We start from the raw sequence: 27,500 nt of genomic DNA, 5'->3' as shown, positions 1-27,500 counted from the left end.
TGTATGTGTGTGTGTGTGTGTGTGTGTACGTGTGCGTTCATGCGTGTGTTTTGGGGTAGGAGGGCGTGTGAGTGTGTATGTGTACGTGTGTGTGTGTGTGTGTGTGGTGTTCATGCGTGCGTTTTGGGGTAGGAGGGCGTGTGAATGTATGTGTGTGTGTGTGTGTGTGTGTACGTGTGCGTTCATGCGTGTGTTTTGGGGTAGGAGGGCGTGTGAGTGTGAGTGTGTATGTGTACGTGTGTGTGTGTGTGTGTGTGGTGTTCATGCGTGCGTTTTGGGGTAGGAGGGCGTGTGAATGTATGTGTGTGTGTGTGTGTACGTGTGCGTTCATGCGTGTGTTTTGGGGTAGGAGGGCGTGTGAGTGTGTATGTGTACGTGTGTGTGTGTGTGTGTGTGTGTGTGGTGTTCATGCGTGCGTTTTGGGGTAGGAGGGCGTGTGAGTGTATGTGTGCGTGTGCGTTTTGTGGGGAACCAAGTAGCTGAATTGGTGTGTTTTGGATCGGCCTCGTTACCTCGTTACCCGCACGGACGCCAAAGGTCAACTCGGGTCAGCTTCGACACACGGGAGGAGAGGTCGGGTCGGGTCGGGGGGGGGGGGGGGGGTTAGCATCTCGTTTCCCCCGCGTCGGCTCGTCTTCGTGGCGCGGCGGTTCGGTTTTCCGTGACGTCATGCATCTGGTTTTTATTTTTTTGGTGAAGTTTAGTTTTCGTATTTTTTCCCTGTTTGTTTATGTTTGTTGTTGTTGTTGTTGTTTTGGATTTCGTTGGCGTTTAATTGTATATATATATATATATAGATAAATAGATAGATAGATAGATAGATAGATGTATATATATATTATTATTTTATTTATGAAGGTACTCATTTGGTATTCATTTTATTTATTTATTTTTAATTATTTTTTTAAGAGAAAACGGATTGTCTCGGGCATTCGCCACTATTAACAAAACCTTCGTCATTCGAATCACGAACATCAATCCAAATCAACATAAACAAAACACACCAACAAAATATCCCAAAAAAAACTCCTTCAACACAATGACTAAAACAACAGGAAGCTGAGGTGACGGCCACAGGTGTCGAGATGACTGAGATGACTCGGAGGCGAAGCACCGCGCACATGTGAGGCTGCACCCCCCCTCCCCCCCCTCCCCCACCGCTCCTTACGGCTGCGTTGAGCGTCTTTTGCTATACTTAGCGGATTTGGCTGACTGGCATTCCTTAGCAGCTCTGACAGGTCTGGTTATGGCTTTTATCTGTGTGGGGAGGAATGCGTGTGCGTATGGCTTTGTTTTGTCTGCTCGTGTGTGTGTGTGTGTGTGGGGATGGGTGGGTGGAAGTCTGTGTTGGTGTACGTATATGTTTTGTGTGTCTGTGTGTGTGGATGTGGGTCTGTGTTTGTATGCGTACATGTCTTTGTGTGTGTGTGTGTTTGTGTGAGTCTTTGTTTATATACGTACATGTCTTTGTGTGTGTGTGTGTTTGTGTGAGTCTTTGTTTATATACGTACATGTCTTTGTGTGTATGTGTGTGTGTGTAAGTGAGTGCGTGTGCGTGATTACACCTGCGTTTACACGTGATCGTCTATTGTGTATGAACATATAAATTTATACATAAACACGCCACCGATGTAGAAAAGTATGAATGAGAACGAACATCTTCACAATACAAGAGATACATTTGACCGGCTTCGAATATATCTCCGTCAGAAGATACATTCGAAATAGATCAAATACATCTCGTGTATTGTGAAGATGTTCGTTCTCACTCATACCTTTCTACATTCATCAACATGACTATTCTTCAGGCCATCGATATTTTCATATATGAGAATTACAAAACAGGCAGATAAACAGATATACAAATAAAAAAAGAAAAACAAATTCTGAGATGGACACAAGAAAGACAAGAGATAGGCGCATGTTGATATATATATATATATATATATATATATATATATATATATATATATATATATATATATATATATATAAGAATTAGAAAACAGTTAGATAAACAGATATACAAATAAAAAATTAAAAAATGCTGAGATAGACACAAGAAAGACAAGAAATAGGCGCATGTTGACAAGGGAACCCTGACAGGCGCCCGTGAGAGAACATCCCCAGGGACAGGGAGATGTTGTAGTGTCCAATCCCGCCACCAGAGGGACAGGGAGATGTTGTAGTGTCCAATCCCGCCACCAGAGGGACAGGGGCAGAACAGGGGATGAGATAAGATAAAGTTGATGATGCGAGGGAGAGAGAGAGAGAGAGAAGAAAGGGGAGGTGAATGAAGAGGAGGAGGGGAGAGGCTAATAAATGAGGGTGTGGGAAGGTACGTAGTCAGGGACGTGAGAGAGAGAGAGCGAGAGCGAGAGAGAGAGAGAGAGAGAGAGAGAGAGAGAGAAAGAGAGAGAGAGAGAGAGAGAGAGAGAGAGAGAGAAGAGAATGAAAGAGAGAGAGAAGAGAATGAAAGAGAGAGAGAAAAGAGAATTAGAGAGAGAGAGAGAAAAAAAAGAGAACGAGAGGGAGAGAGAGAACACCGATTATGTGAGGCATATGTAGTAGAGTTTGTCATGTGAAATCAGGATGGCGCTTTCGATAACGGTCAACAACAGATCTGTCATCTCCCCCCCTCCCCCCCTTCGCCTCTTCCCCTTTCGTCCTTTTCGCCTCCTCCCTTCCTCCACTTTCCCTCCCTTTCTCCAACTTTCTCGTTCCCCTTTCTCCTTCTGCTCCTCCCCCCCTTCCCCTCTTTCTATTCCACTTCCTCCCCTCTCCCCCCTCTTGTACTTCCTCCCATCCCCTCTCTTCTATTCCTCCCCCCTCTTCTACTCCTCTTCCCCTCTCCCCCCTCTTCTATTCTTCCTCCCCCTTTTCTACTCCTCCTCCCCTCTCCCCTCTCTTCTACTCCTCCCCTATCCATTCTCCCTCTTTCATTCCATTTTACCATTAACTGCTACCCCCATTACCTATGACGTCACGATTCAAATGTCGAGAACGTTATGGTCTCGACCCGATTTATACGTCGCGTTCGTTCTACGGAGGATTTCGCTCCGGTCTTTCGGTCCCGGCTGTCCTTGCGCCGTTCGCTATAGCTGGGGTACTGTTGTTTATGAGTGATCGTTGTTTTTTTTTTTTTTAAAGGGAAGGGGTGGGAATTTTGGGTTTGTGGGAATGTATGGATGTGTACAGGAACGTATGTGGAAATGTACACACGCACGCGCGCGCTTACGGACACACACACACACACACACACACACACACACACACACACACACACACACACACACACACACACACACACACACACACACACACACACACACACACACACACACGCCCACACGCCCACACACATGCGCCAAATCACTGCCCACCCTCCTTCCCTCGCTGAAACACGAGTGACCTTACATCAGATCCTGCTGTAATCTGCGGCGCTCAGCTCTAGGGTGTCCTTCTAAGTGCTGAGGATTAGCCTTAGGGTGAATCTCCTCCCCTCCCCTCCCCTCCCCCTAGGACCCTACCTCCCCCCCACCTTCCACCCTCATAGAGCTCCACCCTTCCCTTCCACCCTTCCCTTCCACCCCCACCCACCCACACCTCTTTCACTTTCCCCCCATTCATTTGACCTTATCCCTTACTCCCCCTACTTCCCCTAACCACACCCCCACCCCTTACCCTTCCCCCTCCCCCCACCCCTCTCACTTTCCCACAACACCTGAGCCTATCCTTTCACCGCCCTCCACCCCCCTCCACCCCCTTTCCCCCTACCCTACCCCTGTACTAATTATTTCCACTCAGAATCCGTGTCAGATTTTTGTGTCGCTTTTCCAATATACGTTTTCTGGTCCGTTGAGGGAAATTGTCGAAGGAATAAACGCGTTTGATTGGTCCGCGTGTGTTTTGGGTGTGTGAGTTTTCGAGAGTGTGTGTGTGTGTGTGTGTGTGTGTGTGTGTGTGTGTGTGTGTGTGTGTGTGTGTGTGTGTGTGTCTGTGTGTCTGTGTGTCTGTCTGTTTGTGTGTGTGTGTTCCAATGCGTGTGTGTTTGTATGTATGTGTGTATGATTGTATGTATATATGTGTGTGTTTATGTATGTATGTGTGTATGTATGTATCCATGTGTGTGTATGCGTGTGTGTCTGCCTTTGCCGCTCTCTCCGTCTGTCTGCGTGTCTGTGTCTGCAAGAGTCTGTGCCTGTACCCACTCCTCGCGCTTAAAGCCGATCCCCGCATTACCGCGACCCGTATTTCCGCCTCTGTAAGCAAGACATGCACACGAGGCCAACAGACGTGTTTACCCCTCGAGTAAGGCGATCCAGGTAGGGAAGACCCACGTGTCATCCCGTTAGAAGGGGTGGGGGGGAGGGGGGGAAGGGAGGGAGGGTGTATGAGGGGGAAGAGGAGGGGAGGGGAGGGTGTAGGAGAGGGGAAGGAGGAGGGTGTATGAGAGGGGTGGGGGAGAGGAGGGGTTGAAGGGGTAAGGGGAGGAGGGGGATATGTTGGGGTGGGAGAGGGGAGGGTGTAGAGGAGGGAAAGGGGGGAGGGGTATATGTTGGGGTGGGGTGGGGAGGGGAAGGAGGAGGGGAGGGGGATATTTGGGGGTGGGGGGAGGGGGTATGAGAGGGGAAGGAGGAGGGGGATAGTTTGGGGGAGGGAAGGGGTATATCTTGGGGGGGGAAGGGGGGTAAGGGGTGCGGGGGGAAGTGCATCATGTGTCGACCCGAAACCACATGGCGGCAGCAGGGGAGTGAATGACAGCAAGGGAGACTGATACATTTGATGTGCAAGCGTCTGTCTGTGTCTACGTCGAGTATAATAACACCATTATATAGTCATATCATATATTAATAATACCTAAAGTTTTTTAGTTTTTTTTTCTAAGTGCGTATGTACCCTGGCGCCCGCACGCCGATGTAAATACATGCAACCAGACGTAGGAAACTATATTGACATTCGTGCACGTGCAAGTACGAGCGGGAGAACCTGTCACTCAAGGAGTATCGGTAACTAGAGCTTATATCGACGTCTCAGGCAAATCTCATCCTTCCGTCACCGATACATAGAGGTCTTTTCATGCGATACCCGACGCGCACGTGCCCCTCACACCTGCGACGCTGTGTGTTCGTGTGTCCGTGTTTGTGTATTTTATGTATATGAGAACGTAAAGTATCCAGTACATACACAGAGAACAGACAGACAGACAGACACCGAGTACATACACAGAGGAAATATAGGGAAAGGCAGATGACCGGATAAACTGACAGACACAGAGTACATAAACAGAGGAAATTAAGAGAAATGCAGATGACCGGATAAACTAACAGACAGACACCCAGTACATACACAGAGGAAATTAAGAGAAATGCAGATGACCGGATAAACTAACAGACAGACACAGACAGACACCGAGAAAGCGATAATCTCAAAACGAGAAAATCCACAGACATATAACGAAACCCCCCTTCGCATCAGTATTCAACACGTTCCAGACAGCATATGCGATCTCAGCCTCCAGCAGGACACCCGCACGCACGCACGCACGCACGCACGCACGCACAGGCACAGAAGGGGGGAGAGGTGAGGCTGCCGGACCCACAGTACGCGAGGAGCCGCTCTGCCGTTAACTCCGGGTTGTGGTGTGGCTCTCTCGGTCCGTGCGCTCTCTCAGCTCACTGGACTGATATGTTTTAGGAAAAGGCGTTAGTTGTTTGGTGTGTTTTATTTATTTATTTATGTTTTTGTTATTATTACGAGTGGAGATCGAGTGTGTGTTTTATTATTATTCATTTTTTGTTGTTATTACGAGTGGAGATCGAGTGTGTGTTTTATTATTATTCATTTTTTGTTGTTATTACGAGTGGAGATCGAGTGTGTGTTTTATTATTATTCATTTTTTGTTGTTATTACGTGTGGAGATCGAGTGTGTGTTTTATTATTATTCATTTTTTGTTGTTATTACGAGTGGAGATCGAGTGTGTGTTTTATTATTATTCATTTTTTGTTGTTATTACGAGTGGAGATCGAGTGTGTGTTTTATTATTATTCATTTTTTGTTGTTATTACGAGTGGAGATCGAGTGTGTGTTTTATTATTATTCATTTTTTGTTGTTATTACGTGTGGAGATCGAGTGTGGTGTTGATATTCAGCGGATCGTGTTGGTGTTAACACGGTGTTTGGCGGGTGATTTGTGCGATCAACGACGATACGGTGTAATTTTGGCTAAGAAAAAAAACGATAGCAAAAACAAAGACTACTTATCTCAGTGCAGAATACTATCAATCACAGAATGAAGTGATATCTAAAGAAAAAAAAACAGTATCATTCCAAACAATTCTGTGACATGAACTTTTTAAAAATCGTGAACATATCTATCAGTAATTTTGGCTAAAAAAAACGATAGCAAAAACAAAGACTACTTATCGCAGTGCAGAATACTATCAATCACAGAAGGATGTGATATATAAAAAAACAAAAACAAAAAAACAATGAAAAAATGAATCCAAACAATTCTGTGACATGAACTTTTTTAAAATCGTGAACATATCTATCGTTGAGTGTGCATAGCGCTGGTAAAAGCTAAAATAGTGAATAAAAAAAAAAATTGTTGCCAAAGTTGTTGCAGAAGCGGAAGGGTCCGTTTTAGCCAGGAAATTAAATACGGCGGAGGTCCCGTAGACTTTTTCCAGAATCTTTGCGCTTGTTGAAGTTCAGCGTAGTTGAAGAATAAGATTAGCGAGCGATGTGAGGGAGAGGGAGGAGATAAGAGATAAGAGAGGAGGGTAGATAGAAGGGAAAGCGAAAGAGAGATCAGAAGAGAAAGGGGATAAGAAGTGACAGCGCGTAGTGAGCAATAGTATAATTATAAATAAAAAGATATTTTTCGTAAATATCGTATTATGGGGTAACATCTGAAGAACACTTCTTGCTTAGACTGTATGATAAGACACGTCTTGAGATAAGATAGAAGAGCGATAGAAGAGATAACACAGTTAAAGAGAAAAAAATATAGTGAGAAAGAAAGCCAGAAACATTGCGAGGAGAGAGAGAGAGAGAGAGAGAGAGAGAGAGAGAGAGAGAGAGAGAGAGAGAGAGAGAGAGAGAGAGAGAGAGAGAGAGAGAGAGAGAGAGAGAGAGAGAGAGAAGGAAAGAGAAAGAAAAAGAAAAAGGGAGAGAAAAAAGGAAAGAGAAAAAAAGAGAAAGAGAGAGATGAGAAAACAGGGAACAAAATCGAGCAAAGAGGAGCGGAGATTGGGCCATAAATAAGGAGTGAGAAACAAAAGCTTAAAGTAAGGTTAACAGAAAGGAGAAAATAGAAACTTCTTGAAACGGAAGAAGGCGAGTAAAGGAGAGAGAACGTTAGTGCTGGTCATGGAGAGGAACAGACATGTGTGCGTGTGTGTGCGTTTTTTTTTTTAATGCAACTTGGTTTGTGTGTGTAAGAGAGAGTTTGTGTGTCTTTGTGCATGTTGGTGCGTGTGTGTATGTATGTATGTATGTGGGTGTGTCTTTGTACATGTGGATGCGTGTGTGTGTATATATGTGGATGTGTGTATGCGTGTGTGTGTTTGTGCGCATGTTTGTGTATGTGTGTGTGTATGTGTCTGTGACTGTGTCTGTGTGTGTGGGTTTGTGTGTATGTATGTGTGAGTGTGCATGTGTGTGTGCGTTTGTGTATGTATGTGTGTGCGTTTGTGTATGTGTGTGTGTGAGTATGCATGTGTGTGTGCGTTTGTGCATGTATGTGTGTGTGTGTGCATGTACGTGTGTGCGTTTGTGTATGTATGTGTGTGTGTGTGAATGTGTGTGTGTGTGTGTGTGTGTGCATGTGTGTGTGTGTGTGTCACACGGCACCTGTAGAGTCAAATTTCCTCATCTTCCCGTAGGATCTGAGCCCGGAGGCCGCCACGCGCCCACGGCGAAGATATCACTTTGTGGCTGCCTTTGTTTCGAGACTGTTATCGCGAGGTGCTTGTGCGTGGCGGCGCTACTAAATGGGCGGCCATTATCGGGGTGATACGGGAGGCTTCTCTCTCTCTCTATCTCTCTTTCTTTCTTTTTTTCTCTTTCTTTCTCTTTCTTTCTTTTTTTCTTTCTTTCTTTCTTTCTTTCTTTCTTTCTTTCTTTCTTTCTTTCTTTCTCTCTCTCTCTCTCTCTCTCTCTCTCTCTCTCTCTCTCTCTCTCTCTCTCTCTCTCTCTCTCTCTCTCTCTCTCTCTCACTACTCATCACTCACTCACTCACTCTCATCACTCACTCTCTACTGCTCCTCCTTCCTTCTCCTCTACCGCCCCTCCTCCTTCCTTCTCCCTCTCTCATCGCCCCTCTCCTTCACCTCCTCTCCTCCTTCTCCCTCTCACTCTCCCGTCATTCCTCCTCCTCTATCCTCCTTCCTTCCTCTCTCTTTCTCTCTATACACACGCATCTCAATATCTCCACGTGACCCCAATATCTATCCCAATCGTTCCCTATCCCCGTTATTCTATTCTCCTTCACCCACTCTTTCGCCTCTCCCCTCCCCTCGCCCCGCTCTCCCTCCTTCGAGCAGATTCACTCACACACAAGGATCTCTCTGGGGGGAGGGCGACGAAGAGAGGCGAGGCTGAGAGAGCGAGGGAGAGAGAGAGAGAGAGAGAGAGAGAGAGAGAGAGAGAGAGAGAGAGAGAGAGAGATGGAGAGTTAGGGAGAAGGGGGGGAGAGGGAGAGGGAGAGAGAGATGGAGAGGGAGGGAGAGGGAGAAGGAGAGGAAGAGGGAGAGAGAGCGAGAGCGAGAGAAAGAAAGAAAGAAAGAGAGGAAAAGAGAGCGAAAGTAGTAGGTGGAGAAGGGGGAGGGTAGAGGGAGGGGGGGGGGCGGACATGTCTGATCTAGAGCCATCCTCCAGCAGAACCAGCGGGAAAATAGAGGCACAGACGTGATCGCCAGACACAAGTGAGAGAGAGGGAGAGAGAGAGAAAGACAAGGAGAGGGAGGGACGGAGCACGCGAGGATAGAGAGAGAGAGAGAGAAAGACAAGGAGAGGGAGGACGGCGAGAGAGAGAGAGAGGGAGGAAGGGAGCACAACGAGAGAGAGAGAGAGACAGACAGACAGAGACAGAGAAAGAAAGGAAGAATAGCGAGAAGAGAAAGAAACTAGGTTACCACTGAGATAAGGGTATCAGACAGATCTACAACCGAGAGTGCCAGATTCGAAGGAGGAAGGGAGATAAGGGTGCCATACAACGCCGCATTGACAGTGCCAAATCCGAAGGGAAGGGAAAAGGAGATAGAATAAAAGACAAAAGACGGGCGCAAGGGGAAGGGAAGCAGCCAGACACACTCCCGAAACGGCTCCAGACAGTGCCAGACAGCATAAGTAGAAGGCTTTAAGACCGCCAGGCTAATATTGCTGGACAAAACACACCGCATTACGAGGCGGACTTGGAGAGAGCCAAGTGGTCGGGCTTTTGGGCGAACGGACAGAGAGCGAGATAGGCCGATGATAGGAATAGGATAGACAGCAGATAGACAACAGGCCAGATAAACAGATAGACATGATAGACAGACAAGACAAGACAAGATAGACAGTTAGACAGACAAACCAGACAAGATCAGGCCAGGCCAGACAAGACAACCCAAGACTAGGCAGACAGCTAGCCAGCCAGACAGAGACAGTGAAAGACAGACAGACAGACAGACACAGACAAACCAGACGGACCCTTCCCCTAAATGAACACAATATATCCTGGCTTCCCCGTCATTCGAACTTACACTAAATTTCCACAAAGTCAGTTGATGGTTCTGGGGTTGCTACTGCTGCCCTGACTCTGGAGGGGAAACGGAGAGAGGGTGAGGAAGGGAGGGAAAGGGAGAGGAAGGGAGGGAGAGGAAGGGAGAGAAAGGGAGAGTAGGATATGGAAAGAGAGAGAAAGAGATAGATAGATAGTAGGAGAGAGAGAGACAGACAGACAGAGAGAAAGAGAGAAATAGATAGATAGTGAGAGAGAGAAGGGGGGAGGGAGAGACAGAGAGAGGGAGAGAAAGAAAAAAGAGAGAGAGGTAGAGAGAAAGAAACAAAGAAAGAGAAGAGAAGCAGAGAAGAGAAACACACTAAAGTGAATAGAGACAATAAAGAAAGAGAGGAAAACCAATCGAACCCCATAACCAGAACGGATAAAAGAATAGAAAGTGCTAGAAAAAATATATAGGCATATATATCCCACAACACCGAAGGACAAAGAGAGAGAGAAAAAAATAAAAACACAAATGTAGGTCAATGGGACAAACTTTGACAGGGAGAAATAATGTATGAGAGAGAGAGGGGGGGCGGCAGACAGAGAGAGAGAAACGGCAGACGTAGAGAGAGAGAGAGAGACTGCGAGATAAAAGATGGAGGGAGAGAGAGGGAGAGAAACGGCAGACATAGAGAGAGAGAGAGACCGCGAAATAAACGATAGAGAAAGAGAGAGAGTGTGCGATACAAAAGACAGAGAGAAAGAGAGGAACGACAAACAGACCGAGAACGTGCAATATACGACAGAGAGAAAGAGAGAGAGAGAGAGAGAGATTTTAATTAGGAAATGGTGTAGGGGGAAAAGCGCGATGAGATTAGTGCATTCGGCCCTCAGGAGACGCGAAGAGGAGTGGAAGGAGAGAGGGGAAGGAGGGGAAGAGGGAGAGGATGAGAGGTAAGGGGAAGTTAGTGGAGAGGGAAGGACAGCGAAAGTGTGGGAGATGGGGTAAAGAGAGAGAGAGAGAGAAGAAGGGAGGGAGAGAGAGAGAAAGTGAGAGAGAGAGAGGAGGAAGAAAGAAAGATAGAGAGAGAGAGGAAGAAAGAAAGATAGAGAGAGAGAGAGAAGGGGGAAGGGAGGGAGAGAGGGAGGGGGAGGGAGATGAGAGAGAGAGAAGATAGAGGAGGAGGAAGAAAGAAAGAAAGAGAGAGAGAGATGGAGAATGAAAGACAAAGAGAAACGTAGCTAGAAACAGAAGAAAAGAACTGACATCATGAAACAAAAACAAAAAAAAAGAAGAAGAAGAATTAGTAGCCTTCCACCCCCTCCTCCCTCCCCCTTCCAAAGAACATGAATCCCCCCTCTCCCTTCCCCCACCCTTCATGGCCAAAAGCCGATCATTCCCAACTCTCCAAAATCGAGACCCGAAATCGGACGAAGAGTAAAGAAAGAAGTAAGAAAGAAGGACGAAGAAGGCCACTCCTTCCTCCTCCCTCCTCCTCCTCGTCCTCCTCCTTAGTCCGCTTCGTCGCATCTCTCCTTCTCCCTTTTCCTCTTCTCGGGGTAATTGGGAAAGTGTCCGCAAGATCGAATTTTCACCCCCCCCCCCGTCTCTCTCTCTCTCTCTCTCGCTCTCTCTCTCTCTCTCTCTCTCTCTCTCTCTCTCTCTCTCTCTCTCTCTCTTTTTTCCTTTTTTCTTTTCTTTTGAGGCGGGGGGGGAGGTAGAAATATTTATAGGGTTTCGATTTTTTTTTTGAGGCGGGGGGGGGTCGTGATATTTACAGGGTTTCGATCAGGGTGAAAAAACGAAAATTATTGTTTTTTTTTTTTTTCTTTTTTTTTTTTGTATTTCGTATCCCAGTACCTCCAATTTAACAATTTTTTCTTTCTTATCTCATTATCCCACAGAACAGAAAACGCAATCATCACCCATCACTGCCATGATAAATGTGATAAATAGATAAAATAGATAATTAATAATAATAATAATAATAATAATAAACCAACATATCATCCTGTGACGTCTCCACAACCGCCTTATCATGAATACGAGATAACGAAGGGCGTGTAGGGCGCAGAAACGACCCCACACATCACCCAAAACGACATTTTTTTTCCCCTCCTCCTCCTTCTCTTCCTCCTTTCTTTCCTCGTGAGAACTAAACGTCGCCCAAGATTTACGGCGAAGGAGTGTCCGTCGGCGATCAGGTCGAGGGTGAAATAGGAGGCCGGAAGTTGTCCTCCTAGCCTCCTCCTATCCCCCCTTCTATCCTTCTCCTAGCCTCCTCCTATCCCCCCTTCTATCCTTCTCCTATCCCCCTCCTACTCCCCTCATACCCCTCTCCTACTCCCCTTCTATCCTCGCTCCTACTCCCCCCATACCCTCCCCTACTCCCCCTCATACCCTCTTCTACTCCGCTCCTATCCTCCTCCTATCCTCCTCCTACCCTCTTCCTACCCCCTTCCTACCTCTGTGATCAGATCAAGAGTGAAATACGGGACTGCAAGTTGTCATCCTACCCCCCCTCACCCCCTCACCCCTCCCCCTGTGATCAGATCGAGAGTGAAATAAGAGGTCTGAGGAATCACCCCATCCCCCTCCCCCCCTTACCTCCCCCCTCCTCCCCTTAAACAGACGATGAGAAAGGGGTGTGAGTGTGACGTGGGAAGGAGAAATAAGATAAAGGGGAAGATATAAAGTGGAGGAGAGAAATATAAGGAAACTCGGAAAGAAAGGAAGAACGTAGAGTAAGGAAAGAGAAAAAATTATATATAAATAGTGGAAGAGAGATACGGAAAAGTAAAAAGACAGAAAAGGAACAAGACTTGAGGCAAGGATATAGAAGTGAAATAAGGAAAAGTAGAAAAAAAAACGAAGGAAAGAAAAGATAAGAAAAAAAGAGATTTGGAACTACATGGATAACGAATAGACGAACGAAAGTGTCAAAGGAAAAAAAAAAAAGAAAAAATAAAAAGTTCGTCAGACAATAACCGATCGTTCCCCCGCCGCGGAGACCTCCATGACGGCGCCAGGAAGGAGAAAAGTTTGCCATGGTGCCCCCTACCCCAGCCCCACCCCCTCCCCCCCGCCAACGAGACACAGTGAAAGACCCCAAGTAAACATTTCTCTCGCGTGAAGGACACGTGACCGGGGAAGGCTCACCAGTGGCCCTCTGAGTGTCACAGTGCCACGCCCACACGCCCACACGCCCACCGCCGCGCGAAAACCCCCCCTTGGTGTTCAGCTGCGACTTCCAAGGCCGCCAAGATGGGCTTCGATCCGCGATATCTCTTCTGTAAGTCGGGCTCCTGTAAGTCCTTCTCGAGGTGGCAGTCGTCTTCGGTGGAGTCGCGCTCTCTTCTTCTCCCCCTTGTTCTTTTTTTCTTTTTATTTGTTGTTGTTTGTTGTTGTTGTTGTTGTGCTTGTCTTCGTCCTCCGCTTCCTTCAGCTCTTGTTTCTGTTCCTGCTACTTAGAAGTTTCTCGTCTCTCTCTCTTTCTTCCTTTCTTTCTCTCTTTTTTTCTTTCTTTCTTTCTTTCTTTCTTTCTTTCTCTCTCTCTCTCTCTCTCTCTCTCTCTCTCTCTCTCTCTCTCTCTCTCTCTCTCTCTCTCTCTCTCTCTCTCTCTCTCTCCCTCTCTCCATCTCTCCATCTCTCCATCTCTCCATCTCTCCATCTCTCCATCTCTCCTTTCCTCCCTCCCTCCTTCCCTCCCTCCCTCCATATCTCCTTCCCTCCCTCCTTCCCTCTATCTGTCACTTTCTCACCGTCTCCTCATACATTTTGCACATATTTCTACATTATGTTTACTACATTATGCAACAGGATCTGTATCACATACCTGTATTGTCATTGCAATCTCACTACCAGCATCATGAATCACCGCATTACGTGACTGTTTGCCGCCACTGTCATTGCATAACCAAAGCCACAGAGAACCGCCAGTGCAAATATCTGCAGCAGAAACGCCATATTTCTTGTGATTGTCGCAGGTTTCCATACTATTAAGGGCTCTTCCGTGATAGAATAAAATATGTGCATTCTTCGTGTTTCCCCTCGCCCCGCCCTCGCTCTTCTTGGCCCTTCATCCTCTCATATTTCCCCTCCCTTCCCTTTTTTTTCCACTCTACGGTCGGCTCTTCCCCTCTCCCCTTCTCCCTCCACCTCTCCCTCAACCTCCACCTTCCCTCCCCCTCTCCCTCTCTATCCCTCCCCTTCTTCCTCTCCCTCCCCTCCCCTCTCCCTCAACCTCCCCCTCCCCCTCCCCCTCTCCCTCTCTCTATCCCTCTCCCTCTCCCTTCTCCCTCTCTCTATCCCTCCTCCTCTCCCTCCCCTCTCCCTCCCCCTTCCCCTCCCCGCTCCCTCCCCTTCCCTCTCCCTCCCCCTTCCCCTTCCCCTCCCTCCCCCTTTCCCTCTCCCTCTCCCTAGCCTTTCGCTCGGGGCTGATCTAAAAACGAGAGAGGAAAAAAAGTTTCGTCTCCCTTCTCAAAGACAAGAGTAATGAGGGTCTTCTTTACCCTGCCTCTTGCCCCTCTTTTCCCCTCATCGGCTCTCTATTTCCCCCCTTTTCTTCTCTTTTGTATTTTCCCTCTCTTCCTTTTCTCCCTTCTCCCTTTTCCCCCTTTTCTTCTCTTTTGTATTTCCCCTCTCTCTTCCTTTTCTTCCTTCTCCCTCTCTCCCTTTTCGCCCTTCTCTCTTTTGCCTTCTTTCTCTTCTCATATTCTCCGTTCTCCTTATACCTTATACTAGCCCCTCTACTTTCCCTCTCCCTCTTGTGTGTTCCCGTTATTCTTTTTTTTTTTTCTTATTCTTTTAACCTTTGCTCCTTTACCCTCCTCCATTTTCTCATTCCTCTCTCTCCACTTTCCCTTTTTTTATTTCCATTTCCTCCTGTCCCTCTTGCCTAACCCCTCTTTCCCTCCCCCTTTTCCCTTGCCCCTCTCCCCTTTTTCTTCCCCTTCCCTTCCTTCTCCCTTACCCTCGCTTTGCTCCTTCCCCTGCTCTAGATCCTTCCTTCCTTCCCCTTTATCTTACTGCCCCATCCCTTCTTCCTTACTTTTCCCTTCTTCCTCACCTCTCCTTCCTGCCCCATCCCTTCTTCCTCACCTTTCCCTCCATCCCCTTGCCCCATCCCCTCTTCCTCACCTTCCCCTCTTCCTCACCTTTCCCTCCTTACCCTTGCCCTTTCCCTCCCCTCTTCCCCACCTTTCCCTCCTTCCCCTTGCCCTTTCCCTCCCCTTTCCCCTCGCCACATCGCCTCTCCTCCTCCGTGTCGAGGCAAGATGAAATGGGCGGAATATGGTCACTTGTTGATCCTCGGGAAAGCCCCTGGATGAGCGATCTCTGGGTTATGGCTAAATCATGAGAGAAGGAGAGAGAGAGAGAGGGAGGGAGGGAGGGAGGGAGGGAGGGGGGGAGGGGGAGGGAGGGAAGGAGAGAGTGGAGAGGGAGGGAGGGAAGGAGAGAAGGAGATAGAGGGAGGGATGGAGGGAGGGATGGAAGGAGAGAGAGAGGTGGGGAGGGAGAGAGAAGGAGAGGAAGAGAGAGATGAGGGGGGGGGGCGAGAGGGAGCAGGAGTGAGACTGGGAGTGGAAGTGGAAGAGGGAGGGAGAGAGGAAGAGAGAGAGAGGAGGAGAGGGAGGACAAGACCTGCAGCCATCCACACACGCGGCGATCAGCCTTCCTCGCCCAGCATGGATCCCGCCTCGGGTCGTGTTCCCAGACGCTGTTTACGAGGACGGCTGACGAGGAACACTCTCCTCCTCCATCCTCATCTTCTTCCTTCTTCCTCTCTTCTTTTTCGATTCTTTACGTATCTTTTCATGGTATTCCTTCACTCACTCGTTCTCTTTCACTTTTACCCTCCCTCTCTCCTTCATTTCCTTCATTCTGTCTATCTATCTATCCATCTATCTATCTATTTATCTCTCTTTTTCCCTTCTTTTTCTCTCTTGCAAAATGTAATTCTCTCCAGTTCCCGCTTTATCAGCCCCTTGTTTATGGCCAGTACTTATCCTCCCTGCTCTTAAAAGCAATATGGAGACATCTTTTTTATCTGAAACTTAACGACTTGATTATATTGTTTTGTTCCTTGCCTGATCACCGCGTTCGTTCACTTCTCTAAAGTCCCCCCTGTCTGTGCTTCTCATTTTCTATTTCCCATTTTCTGTCTTTGATATTCCGTTTTCTGTTCCCGATTTTCTTTTATTTTTCGTTTTGTAATTTCCATTTTATTTTTTTTTTTATTTCGTTTTGTATTTTCCATTTTCTTTTATATTTCTTTTAGTATTTTCCATTTTCTGTTTTATATTTCGTTTTCTATTTCCCATTTTCTGTCTTTCATATTCCGTTTTCTATTTTACATTTTCTGCCTTTCATATTCCGTTTCCTGTTTCCTATTTTCTGTCTCATATTCAGTTTTATATTTCCAATTTTCTATCTTTCATATTCTGTTTTCTATTTTCCACTTGCTATTTCTATTTCCTATTCCGTTTCGTATTTCCACTTTCTTTCCTATTTTATATTTTCAGTTTTCTATTTCTCCATTCATTATTTTCCACAATCTAATTTCTGGTTCCGATTTCCATTCTGCTCTTCCAATATTCTATCTACCACTTCCTATATTCCCTCCTCTCTTTCCCTCGCTTCCCTTCCAGAAACGATTTTGTCTCCCTTCCCGTTCGTCATTTGAGCTTCAGCGAACGCGGAGACGAGGAAATGGAGTAAAAATCCCTTTGTCCTCTCTCGTTTTTTCCTCTTTTTCCTCCTCCTCCTCCTCCTCCTCCTTCTCCTTCTCCTTCTCCTTCTCCTTCTCCTTCTCCTTCTCCTTCTCCTTCTCCTTCTCCTTCTCCTTCTCCTCCTCCTCCTCCTCCTCCTCCTCCTCCTCCTCCTCCTCCCATGACATTGCGAATACTTATCCTCTAAACTTATCCACGAAACCATTCTTTTTTTTACGCCAAAGTGTTTCTTCAAGACGGATCCCCGATAGTCGAAAATGATGGGATATAAATAGGCATTTTCCACCCTAATGACCCCATCCAATTACGCTTAAAGGGAACCAGTAGTTCCAGAGAGGGGAAGGGAGGAGCGCTCTCTCTTTCTCTCTCAATTAATCCTAAGCGGTTTAGTTCACGACACATGGGGAGGGGGGGAAGGAGAGAGGGGAGAAGAGGTGGAAGGAGAGGAGGAGAGGGAGAGGGGAAATAAGGAGAGAAGGAGAGAGTAAATAAGAGGGGGAAGGAGAGGAGAGGGGGGAAGAGGAGGAGAGGGAGAGGGGAAATAGAAAGAGAAGAAGAGGGGAAATAAGGAGAGGAGGAGAGAGTGAATACGAGGAGGAGGGGAGAGGGCAAGTTGGAGGAATAGGAATAGGGAAGAAGGAATTGGAGCAGGAGAGGAGAAATAGTAGGAGAGGGAAATAGCAGAAGGAGGAGAGAGGAAATGAAAAGAAGAGGACATGGGTTATGAAAAGAAGAAGCAGTAAGAAGAGAGGAATAAGAAGATGGTGGGTACGGAGAGATGGGGAAAAGGAAGAGGAAGAGGAGGCAGTAGGAGAAGGGTGAGGGGGAGAGGGGAGAGAAGGCGAGGATATGAAAAGGAGAGATGAGGGGAGGGGTAGGGAGGTATGAGAGGTGGAGAGGGAGGGGGAGGGGGGGAAGGTATGAGAGGGAGGAAGGGGGGGAGGGGTAGGGAGGTATGAGAGGAGGAAGGGGGGGAGGTGGAGGGAGGTATGAGAGGAGGGAGGGGGGGAGGGGTGGGAAAGTATTAGAGGAGGAATGGGGGGAGGGGGAGGGAGGTATGAGAGGAGGGGAGGGAAGGAGGGTAACAATACGTATCAATTTTTTCAACCTTTTGTGTTCAGAGACGCTTTTTTACGTGCACCATTAGCAACAATATTATAGATTATTGTTTCGGGTTTCAATTGTGGCGTTTTCTCTCTTTTTAAACATTTCGTTGACCCTTTTTTATGTCGTTTTTATATAACGAACTCGTCTGGTTTGATCTAGGTCAACAGTTAGGTCAAAGGACGACGATCTCTCTCTCTCTCTCTCTCTCTCTCTTTCTCTTTCTCTCTTTCTCTCTCTCTTTCTCACTCTCCCTCCCTCCCTCTTCCTCCCTCCCTCCCTCCCCTCCCTCCTCCCTCCCTCCCTCCCTCTCTTTCTCTCTCTCTCTCTCTCTCTCTCTCTCTCTCTCTCTCTCTCTATATATATATATATATATATATATATATATATCTATATATTATATATATATATATATATATTACCCCCATACCCTCCAGCTGTAACGAAAATCATATTTCTAAGCAGTAAAAAGTATTTCCTTTCCTGGCCTACTTTCCCCCTCCCCCCACCCCCTTCACCTCCCCCCACCCTCCCCCGACGAAAATCCCAGCTGACCGCGGTAGGCCTACGTCGCTCTCGGTCCTGTGGTGAATTGAAGACGAGATCCGTTCCATCTTAGCGTGACCTAAATAAAGCATAGAAGAAAGGAAAGATCGATAGATAGGTGGATTTAAGTTTTATTTTATTATTATTGTTTATTATTTTTGTTATTATTTTTGTTGTTGTTGTTGTTGTTGTTATTATTCTCGCGATAAGACTTCATTCTTGCTTATCCTATCTGGATATTTCAAAAAAAGATAAAAAATAGACTGATACATAAATAGATAAATACATATATAGAATCTTTTCAATTTTCCGGACAGAACGTTCTTTCCATATTCATTCCCTGTACATAAAAAACAATTAGATAGATAGATACATCGATAGATAGATCATTTCACATTTCTCTCAACTGTATTTCCCTCTTGCATTCGCTGGCTGTTAATATAGTTGATCCGTAAATGGAACATTCGCCACTTGACTGATTGCAAAGGATTTAAGGATTTACTGTTAGTCTGCACTCGCCGAGAGGATTGGAAACGCTCTGGAAATCATGTTTTAAATCTCCTTGTTCAAATAGCCTCGTTCGTTCGCGACTCTAAAGTCCCCCCTTGTCTGCGCTCCATTTTCTATTTCCCATTTTCTGTGTTTCATATTCCGTTTTCTATTTTCCATTTTCTGTCTTTCATATTCCGTTTTCTATTTTGCATTTTCTGTCTTTCATATTCCGTTTTCTATTTTCTATTTTCTGTCTTTCATATTCCGTTTTCTATTTTCCATTTTCTGTCTTTCATATTCCGTTTTCTATTTTCCATTTTCTGTCTTTCATATTCCGTTTTCTATTTTCCATTTTCTGTCTTTCATATTCCGTTTTCTATTTTCCATTTTCTGTCTTTCATATTCCGTTTTCTATTTTCCATTTTCTGTCTTTCATATTCCGTTTTCTATTTTCTATTTTCTGTCTTTCATATTCCGTTTTCTATTTTCCATTTTCTGTCTTTCATATTCCGTTTTCTATTTTCCATTTTCTGTCTTTCATATTCCGTTTTCTATTTTCCATTTTCTGTCTTTCATATTCCGTTTTCTATTTTCCATTTTCTGTCTTTCATATTCCGTTTTCTATTTTCCATTTTCTGTCTTTCATATTCCGTTTTCTATTTTCCATTTTCTGTCTTTCATATTCCGTTTTCTATTTTCCATTTTCTGTCTTTCATATTCCGTTTTCTATTTTCCATTTTCTGTCTTTCATATTCCGTTTTCTATTTTCCATTTTCTGTCTTTCATATTCCGTTTTCTATTTTCCATTTTCTGTCTTTCATATTCCGTTTTCTATTTTCCATTTTCTGTCTCTCATATTCCGTTTTCTACTTTCCATTTTCTGTCTTTCATATTCCGTTTTCTATTTTCCATTTTCTGTCTTTCATATTCCGTTTTCTATTTTCCATTTTCTCTATCATATTCCCTTTTCTGTTTTCCCTTTTGGCTGTTTCCATTTTCGGTTATCCCTTCTATCCCCTTCCGATATACTGGTTGGTGTGTATTCCATTTAGTTGAGTGGGGAGGGGTGGTGGTGTGCCGGGGGGTGGGGGTGGGGGGGGGCGTCTGGTTTGTGTATGTGTGTTTTCCTGCTCTACGTGTGTGTGTGTGTGTTGTGCGTGCGTGTGTGTGTGTGTTGTGCGTGTGTGTGTGTGTGTGTTGTGCGTGTGTGTGTGTGTGTGTGTTGTGTGTGTGTGTGTGTGTGTTGTGTGTGTGTGTGTGTGTGTGTGTGTGTGTGTGTGTGTGTGTGTGTGTGTGTGTGTGTGTGTGTGTGTGTGTTGTGCGTGTGTGTGTGTGTGTGCGCGCGTTGTGGATATGCGTCTTTAGTTGCTCTTCATCTCTCTCTCTCTTTCTATCTTTCCATCTGTTTTAACATTCTCTCTTCGCACTCATCTCTCTCCTCTCTCCCTCCCCCACTCCCTCCTTCCCTCCTTCCCTCGCCCTCCCTCTTTTCCTCCTTCCCTCCTTCCCTCCCCCTCTCTCTTTTCCTCCTCCCCTTCCTCCTCTCTCCTCTCTCTCCTTCCCACCGCGACCTATGACCTTTTACGCCATTCACGTAGATGTGCGAGGCTGTGTTTACCGGAGAGAATGAGGAGAATGAGGAAAATTCTCCTCGCCTCTGAAAGGAAGTACTCCTAGCCCACTGCGAGGAAGGCGGAAGGAGGTGGGCGAGAGGGCGGGTCGGCACGGGCGTCTTTGGGGGGGGGGGGGGGGAAGAAGGAAGAAGAGGAGAAGGAGGAGGAGGAGGAGAGAGAGAGGAAGGGAGAGAGAGACAGAAAGAGAGAGAGAGAGAGAGAAGCAAGAGGAGAGCGAGAGCCAGACAGAAAGAGAGAGTGAGAGCCAGACAGAAAGAGAGAAAGAGAGAGACAGAAAGAGAGAGAGAGCGAGAGCCAGACAGAAAGAGAGAGAGAGGGCAGGCAAGAGGAGAGAGAGAGAGAGAGAGAGAGAGAGAGAGAGAGAGAGAGAGAGAGAGAGAGAGAGAGAGAGAGAGAGAGAGAGAGAGAGACAGAGAGAGAGCGAGAGCCAGACAGAAAGAGAGAGTGAGAGCCAGACAGAAAGAGAGAGAGAGAGAGGGACAGGCAAGAGGAGAGAGCGAGAGAGAGAGAGAGAGGCAGGCAAGAGGAGAGAGAGAGAGAGCGAGAGCCAGACAGAAAGAGAGAGAGAGGGGCAGGCAAGAGGAGAGCGAGCGAGAGTGAGAGCCAGACAGAAAGAGAGAGAGAGGCAGGCAAGAGGAGAGAGAGAGAGAGAGAGAGAGTGAGAGCGCCTGTGCATTATTAATCCCTTCCTCGGTGTATCCCCGACGCCTTTACCGCGCTCCCTCTCATCCAAGATTCCTTCCTCTCTTTCATTCCTTCGTTCGTGTTGACTCTCTCCTTTTGTCTCTCTGTTTATCCGCTTTCGTTCTTTTGTTTTCCTTCTTTTCTCTCGTATTTTAAAGGGGTATTTCGTGCTTTTTCCTCCTTCCGTCTGGAGAGGAAAGAGAGTGTCTTCGTCTTCCTACTTTCGGTCCATTACGGGATAAAGTGATCACCATTTCGTTATCTCGTGTGGAGGACTTTGATGTTTTGGCTTGTTTTTGAATGTCTCTTGTCATTAAAGCCTGTTTTTGTGTGTAGTCAGTTATTCTGTTTTTTTCTTTCTTTTCTTTTTTTCTTTTGTTTTGTTTTGATTTTTGTTCTTTTTTCTTTTGTGTGTGTGTGTATGTGTGTTTGTGTGTATGTTTGCGTGTGTGTGTAGGTATGTGTGTGAGTGTGTGTGTGTATGTGTGTGTGTGTCTGAATGCGGGAAAGTATTCTGTTATTCATTCCACTCTACCGTATTACACTCGCCCCCTTCGGACACGCTCGTCTCTCCATCTCATCTGCAATTTGCATTTCCTCCATCTGACACGTAGCAAGATGGCCTACATTTTTTCTACATTATTTGTGTAATGGATTTCCTTCTATCCTTATATGCATAATCCAGCCATTGCTTATGTGGAGGGCGCGTAATGCCTTTGAAAACAGGTGTGAAGTTTTACGAGCCGAGGAAGGAAAACTTTTTATTTTTTTATTTTTTTTATTATTATTATAGGAAGGAAAACTTTTTTTTTTTTTTAAGAGTTGTACTTTAGATTTTTTTTTTTTTTTAATATCCCTTAAGAAAACTTTGTACATTATTTTCTTCTTTTTTACCGTTGTTTACTTTCTGTTATATATCATAAGTCTCGGTCTTATTTTCTTCAATATGAATATTGACTTTTTTTCCATAAATCATAAATGTATACTTTCCTGTATGTAATCATGTATGTATGTAGTTTTTGCTATGCATCATAAACATTTACTTTCATTTATTTACCATAAATGTTAACCTTTTCGTGTAATGAATCATATATAAATGTTCATTTTTTTCTAGGTATCATAAACATTTCCTATCGTCTATATACCATAAATGCTTACCTTCTTCTATATGTAATTTTTTATATATAGATGTTCACTTTTAATAGGTATCATAAACATTTACCTTCATGCATGTACCACAAATGTTTACTTACTTCAACATCAATAATATTACATAAAAATAAAATCACCACATACTTAAACACATACCCACACCCAGGCATACCTACGCATACCCAGACACCCAACGACCCTCAAGTACTAACCGATACCAAGACGGCTTCTTCAACCAAGTACCAACACGTTTTTTTTCCCTTTGAACGACCTTCAAATACCAACCAAGTACCAACACCTTTTTTCAACGACCCTCAAATTCTTTTCTTCAACCAAGTACCAACACGCATTTTTTTCCCCTTCCAACGACCCTCAAATACCAACCAAGTACCAACACTTTCTTCCCCTTCCAACAATTAATAATTAATAATTAATAATTCCAATAATTACCAACACGCTTTTTTTCCCCCTTCCAGGCAACAAGAAGATGGAATACAAGGCCCGGCAGTGGCACGAGAAATGCTTCTGCTGCTGCGTGTGCAAGACGCCCATCGGAACCAAAAGCTTCATCCCGAGGGACCAGGAGATCTACTGCGCCGCCTGCTACGAGGACAAGTTCGCTACACGATGCGTCAAGTGCAACAAGGTGATTGGGGTCGTTGCGCGGGTGGTTTTTTGGGGGGGAGGGTTTGGAGGGAATGGTTGGGGGGGTTAGGGGGGAAGGTGGGGGAGGAGGGGGGGGGGGGGGGGGGGAGGGGGGGGGGGGTCGTTCATACTCGTCTGCTCGTCTGGAGTTTCCTTGGGTTTGCTTTGTTTTTTTTTCTTTCTTATCTCGTTTTCTTGTCTTCTTTCTCACTTTTTTCCTTCTTCCTCTATTTTCTTTAGCTTTTCTTTCTTTCTTCCACTCTTTCTTTATTTGGTTCGTTTTTCTTATCCCTATAAATTCAATTGATTCTAGGCAATGAGAGTTTAATGTCTATCTTTTCCCATGGTAGTTTTCTATATATATATTTTTTTTTAATCCATTATCAGGAATGAAAGAACATCTTTTTCGCTGGATATTAATATTTCATTTTTTTTATCTCAACTTTTTTGGTGTAAGAAAACAATCTATAATCAATTTCTGTACCTAAATGATTTCAAACTAGCCTATCCGGTGAATATTTTTAATTGCATTTGATCCGGACAGTGCAATAATCCCCTTCGAAGAATATATAATCATATATAAATCATTATATCATTTGTCAATAGCAAGACCACGTACAGTGCACATTTTTTATATTTAACGATCATGAAAAATATTATAACGAATTGTTCCACCTGCAGTAAAAATGATAGAACATTTATTTTGCCCAAATTCTGTGTATTTGGACCCAAAAAAACACAGGACAGCAAAGTCTATGCAAAATACTTGAAGTCGTTGGAATATTAGTCATCCCCCAAAAATAACGTTGTATAAGAGCTCTTCCTAAGCACATGGATGTATGATCCAATGTACAGTGTAAAGTATAAAGAAAAAAATATAAATTCCAGCGTTTCATCCCCGTGTGAGTTTCGCCTCCCTAACCCATTTCCTCCCCGGCAGATCATCACCTCTGGCGGTGTGACCTACAAGAACGAGCCCTGGCACCGGGAGTGCTTCACCTGCACCAACTGCAGCACCTCCCTCGCCGGCCAGCGCTTCACCTCCAGGGATGACAAGCCCTACTGCGCAGACTGCTTCGGGGAGCTCTTCGCCAAGCGATGCACCGCCTGCACCAAGCCCATCACAGGTCGGTTGGCGGCGGCGGGAGCTGGGGGGGAGCTGGGGGGAGCTGGGGGGAGCTGGGGGGAGCTGGGGAGAGCTGGGGAGAGCTGGGGCGGAGCTGGGGGGAGCTGGGGCGGAGCTGGGGGAGCTGGGGCGGAGCTGGGGCGGAGTGGGGCGGAGCTGGGGGGAGCTGGGGGGAGCTGGGGGGAGCGGGGGGAGCTGGGGGGAGCTGGGGAGAGCTGGGGGGAGCGGAGGGGGAGCTGGGGAGAGCGGGGGGGAGCTGGGGGGAGCCGGGGGGCGGAGGGGAGGGGGGGGTCGGGGGTCGGGGGTCGAGGTCTTATGCGTGCCTCGGGTTTAGTCGTTTGTTATCGTCATCTCTTTTTATTCGCCTCTTTTGCTTGGGCGATTTTTTTTGGACCAGAAGAAAATAATGAACACCAAAGTTGAGAATTAAAAACCCCAATCCAAACCGGATCTAATCTAAAAAAAAAAAAAAAAAAAAAAAAATCTCTAATTGCAGGCATTGGTGTTTTAGCCGTTTATTATCGTCATCTCTAGTAATCCGCATTTTTTTGCTTGAGCGATTTTTGGACCAGAAGATAATGATAAACACCAATTTAAGAATTAAAAACCCAATTCAAACCGAAGGATCTCCTCTAAAGAAACAACTCCACTTGCAGGCATTGGTGGCACCCGCTTCATCTCCTTCGAGGACAGGCACTGGCACAACGACTGCTTCATCTGTGCCGTGTGCAAAGGCTCCCTGGTGGGCAAGGGCTTCATCACAGACGGCGCCGACATCCTGTGTCCGGAGTGCGCCAAGCAGAAGCTGATGTAGACGACCTCCTCCTCCAGTGCCGCCGTCGCCCCGGAACAACTCTCCCTTCGACACCATTATTTCCATACGACACAACCGTCTCTCGTGTTTACTATTGTTTTTGTTTTTCTGGAAATGAGGATCGATTTTTTTTTTAAAGAATAATTTTGTGGGTTCACTGGTTTGTAATATTTACTTTGTTTACGATGTTGGCTCGGGCGACGCTGAAATCAAGTGCCTAAATTTTTCATTCATGTTGCCTGAGACTCGAAACATCACTTGTGAATCAAAAGTACACTAAAATAGTAATAAAAAGACTAATTACAAATGGGGGAAAAATTTTGGTGATGTTTCACACTTCTAATGTGCATGCCTTCGAACTATGGGCTTTTCCCCTCTTCTCTATATAGTATTCTTAGGAGAGATAAGCTTAAAAAAAAAGCTTAAAGATATCCGAATCGTCCTATATCAATGTTGTTTTTATATATCATGACATTATCAAGGTAACTAGATAGAAAACTGTTTGGTTTCCTTCTCATTAGATTCATGCAGTATAAGACGTATGTTTTGGTGAAGTGAAATTCTAGGACAGCAAAGTTTATACAGTATACTTGGAGTCCATGGAATACGAGTGATCCCTCAAAAACAACGTTTTATAAGAGCTTTTCCTAGGCACATGGATGTATGATCCAATGTACAGTGTAAAGTATAAAGCAAAAAAAGAATTAAATTCCAGTGTTTCATCCTGTTGTCAGTTTTGGAACAATGTTGAAACCAAACAAGCAACTCACACGAAAAATAATCAGGAAGGAGGCAAAGAAATATCAATACTGTGGATTTATTAATAAGCAGGAAGTAACCATGTTGCCTTAAATACTGCTGGAATTCCCTGGAATGGTTGTCACTGCCATTATTTCGACTTTGTTTAACACTGATTATTTTTTTTCTATCTCTAACAATAGCTCTGTGAATGCATAAACAAAACATTGATTATTTATTTCACGAGGGTGCCCAAAAGAAAAAAAAATCTTCACGTAAAACAGAGAAAAATGAATCAATAAATTGAGTGGAATCGGTGGCATTCGTTCACATCCACCCTCTGTGAGTTCCGTCATTTTGAAAGCCACAATTCAAGATGGTGCTCGAGCTCGTATGCACAATTATTTATATATAAATAAATATATATATTATTAAAGACGTGGGCCGACAGAGACCCACACTCGTCACAAAAACCCATATATAGATACCCACTGTGTGCAGAAACCCCAGCGCTGATTTTGCAATACGTTAGGCAACCCGTGTTTTCTTCTGTATGGAAATCAGAACTTTGGGACATATTCCTAGCCTATCTATACAGGGTGTAAAAAAAAAAAAGAAGATAAATGGGTTTATTTTTCTTCCAATTCATTGTACTTTACTTTTTTGTATTTTTTGTTGCTTTTAATTTTTCTTATGATGAATCATGACCTAACTTGGGCTGGACTGTAGATTTGTAGAGAAGTGACCTTATGTTGGCCGTGTTCTAATCCTTGACTAGAGAGTGCCATACCTAAGGAGGTGGAGTGGCAAGGATTCGAACACAATGCTGCCTTAATAGCATTATTCTAACTTAATACTGTAGTATATTCTTGCATAGATTTATTCTTGACAGTTATGCTTAGACTATAGTTGCAATAGCTCTGTTTACTAAGTATTTTCTGAATGTTAGTAAGGACTTCTTTTGGCATTCTTTGCTGGATCTCACGACGGGAATGCGAGGCCGGAAAACGACGACCTACCTGGCTGGCATCCACAGGTGACCCAGCATTCATTACCAAAATGTATTTTACAATTATTCTTAAAATACTTTGGAAATTGGGGCACTAAGAACAAAAAAAAATATGTTGTTCTTTATCCTTTATAAGCTGAATTATAATTATGTATATAATGAAATAAATATACCTAGCTTGCTTAATAACAAAAGTATCACACGTCAAGCATCTGATGTGTGGTAATAATACAACACTGCTCTGTCGCTGTGCGATTCTCTTCAGTATCCCCGTTTTAGTTTCAGTTTTCTTTCTTTTTTCTCTCTCTTGCATAATGCTTCGTACAGATTCCCCCCTACAGTTTCATTAAATTATTACGATCCTGCCAGTTATGGAATGTTCAGCTCTTATATCTTTTAATACTTTGATGTTGCGAAATTCTTCTCTCTTTATAGAATTGCCTGTTTTATTCCATTATTCAGTGGAGAAATATAAGATGTATATTCAGTAACGATTACTACCATTTGATCCAACAACAATGAAAGCGAAACCATGTTAGTGTGTCTGACTGCTGTGAAGTCGTGTAGACCAGTTCTCAATAGTTGTTATCAACCTGTAATCAATCTCTTTGCCTGTTTGTAATTGAAATATATCATTATCGTCAGTGCCTCCACTCTTAGCATGTGAATCTTCATCTCGAACCATGATATATTGGTAAAAATCACTTCGACCTGATTGTAAACACAAACAAAAGCCTTTGAAGGGATGAAGGGTCCCTGACTATGCAAAAAAAGGCGTAATTCCTAGTTTTTGTTTTCAATAAAGGAAAATGATAAACTCTATATGCAATACAATCCTCTAAAATGGAATGAATGAAAGAGCATTGACAAAAGTGAACTGTTTCGCACATTTAGAAATAGAACACTGCCACACGTGCTTGACAAGTAAAAGTTTCGTCCATATACTGGTAGGAGAAGTTGGATAGTCTCAGAGCCCTCAACTGTCACTTAGAAAAAAAATAAATTGTACATTATACTCTTAAAATCACTTTACATACGTAATGAAACCAACAATGAATGGACATTAGTCAAGTCATATTGGTGATTCTTTTTTTTTTCTCTTTTTTCCCCA

The 27,500-nt window shown here is 44.8% G+C and overlaps 1 protein-coding gene across 1 annotated transcript in view; it reads left to right on the top strand.

Moving 5' to 3' along the window:
- LOC113810417 (four and a half LIM domains protein limpet) overlaps positions 1–27,500 on the top strand; it is a gene marked incomplete in the record, with an annotated part of 279,503 nt that overhangs the window by 251,774 nt on the left and 229 nt on the right. Inside the window, 3 exon segments of the mRNA XM_070139504.1 lie at positions 22,534–22,703; positions 23,643–23,829; positions 24,485–27,500. The exon segment at positions 24,485–27,500 is cut by the window's right edge and continues 229 nt beyond it. Of these exon segments, the coding sequence (XP_069995605.1) occupies positions 22,534–22,703; positions 23,643–23,829; positions 24,485–24,642 (515 nt within the window).

The sequence above is a fragment of the Penaeus vannamei genome, chromosome 25 (assembly GCF_042767895.1).
Source record: "Penaeus vannamei isolate JL-2024 chromosome 25, ASM4276789v1, whole genome shotgun sequence".
NCBI classification, from domain to species: Eukaryota; Metazoa; Arthropoda; class Malacostraca; order Decapoda; family Penaeidae; genus Penaeus; species Penaeus vannamei.
Note: the sequence above shows the minus strand (reverse complement) of the source record. Positions and strands in the feature narration are given on the sequence as shown.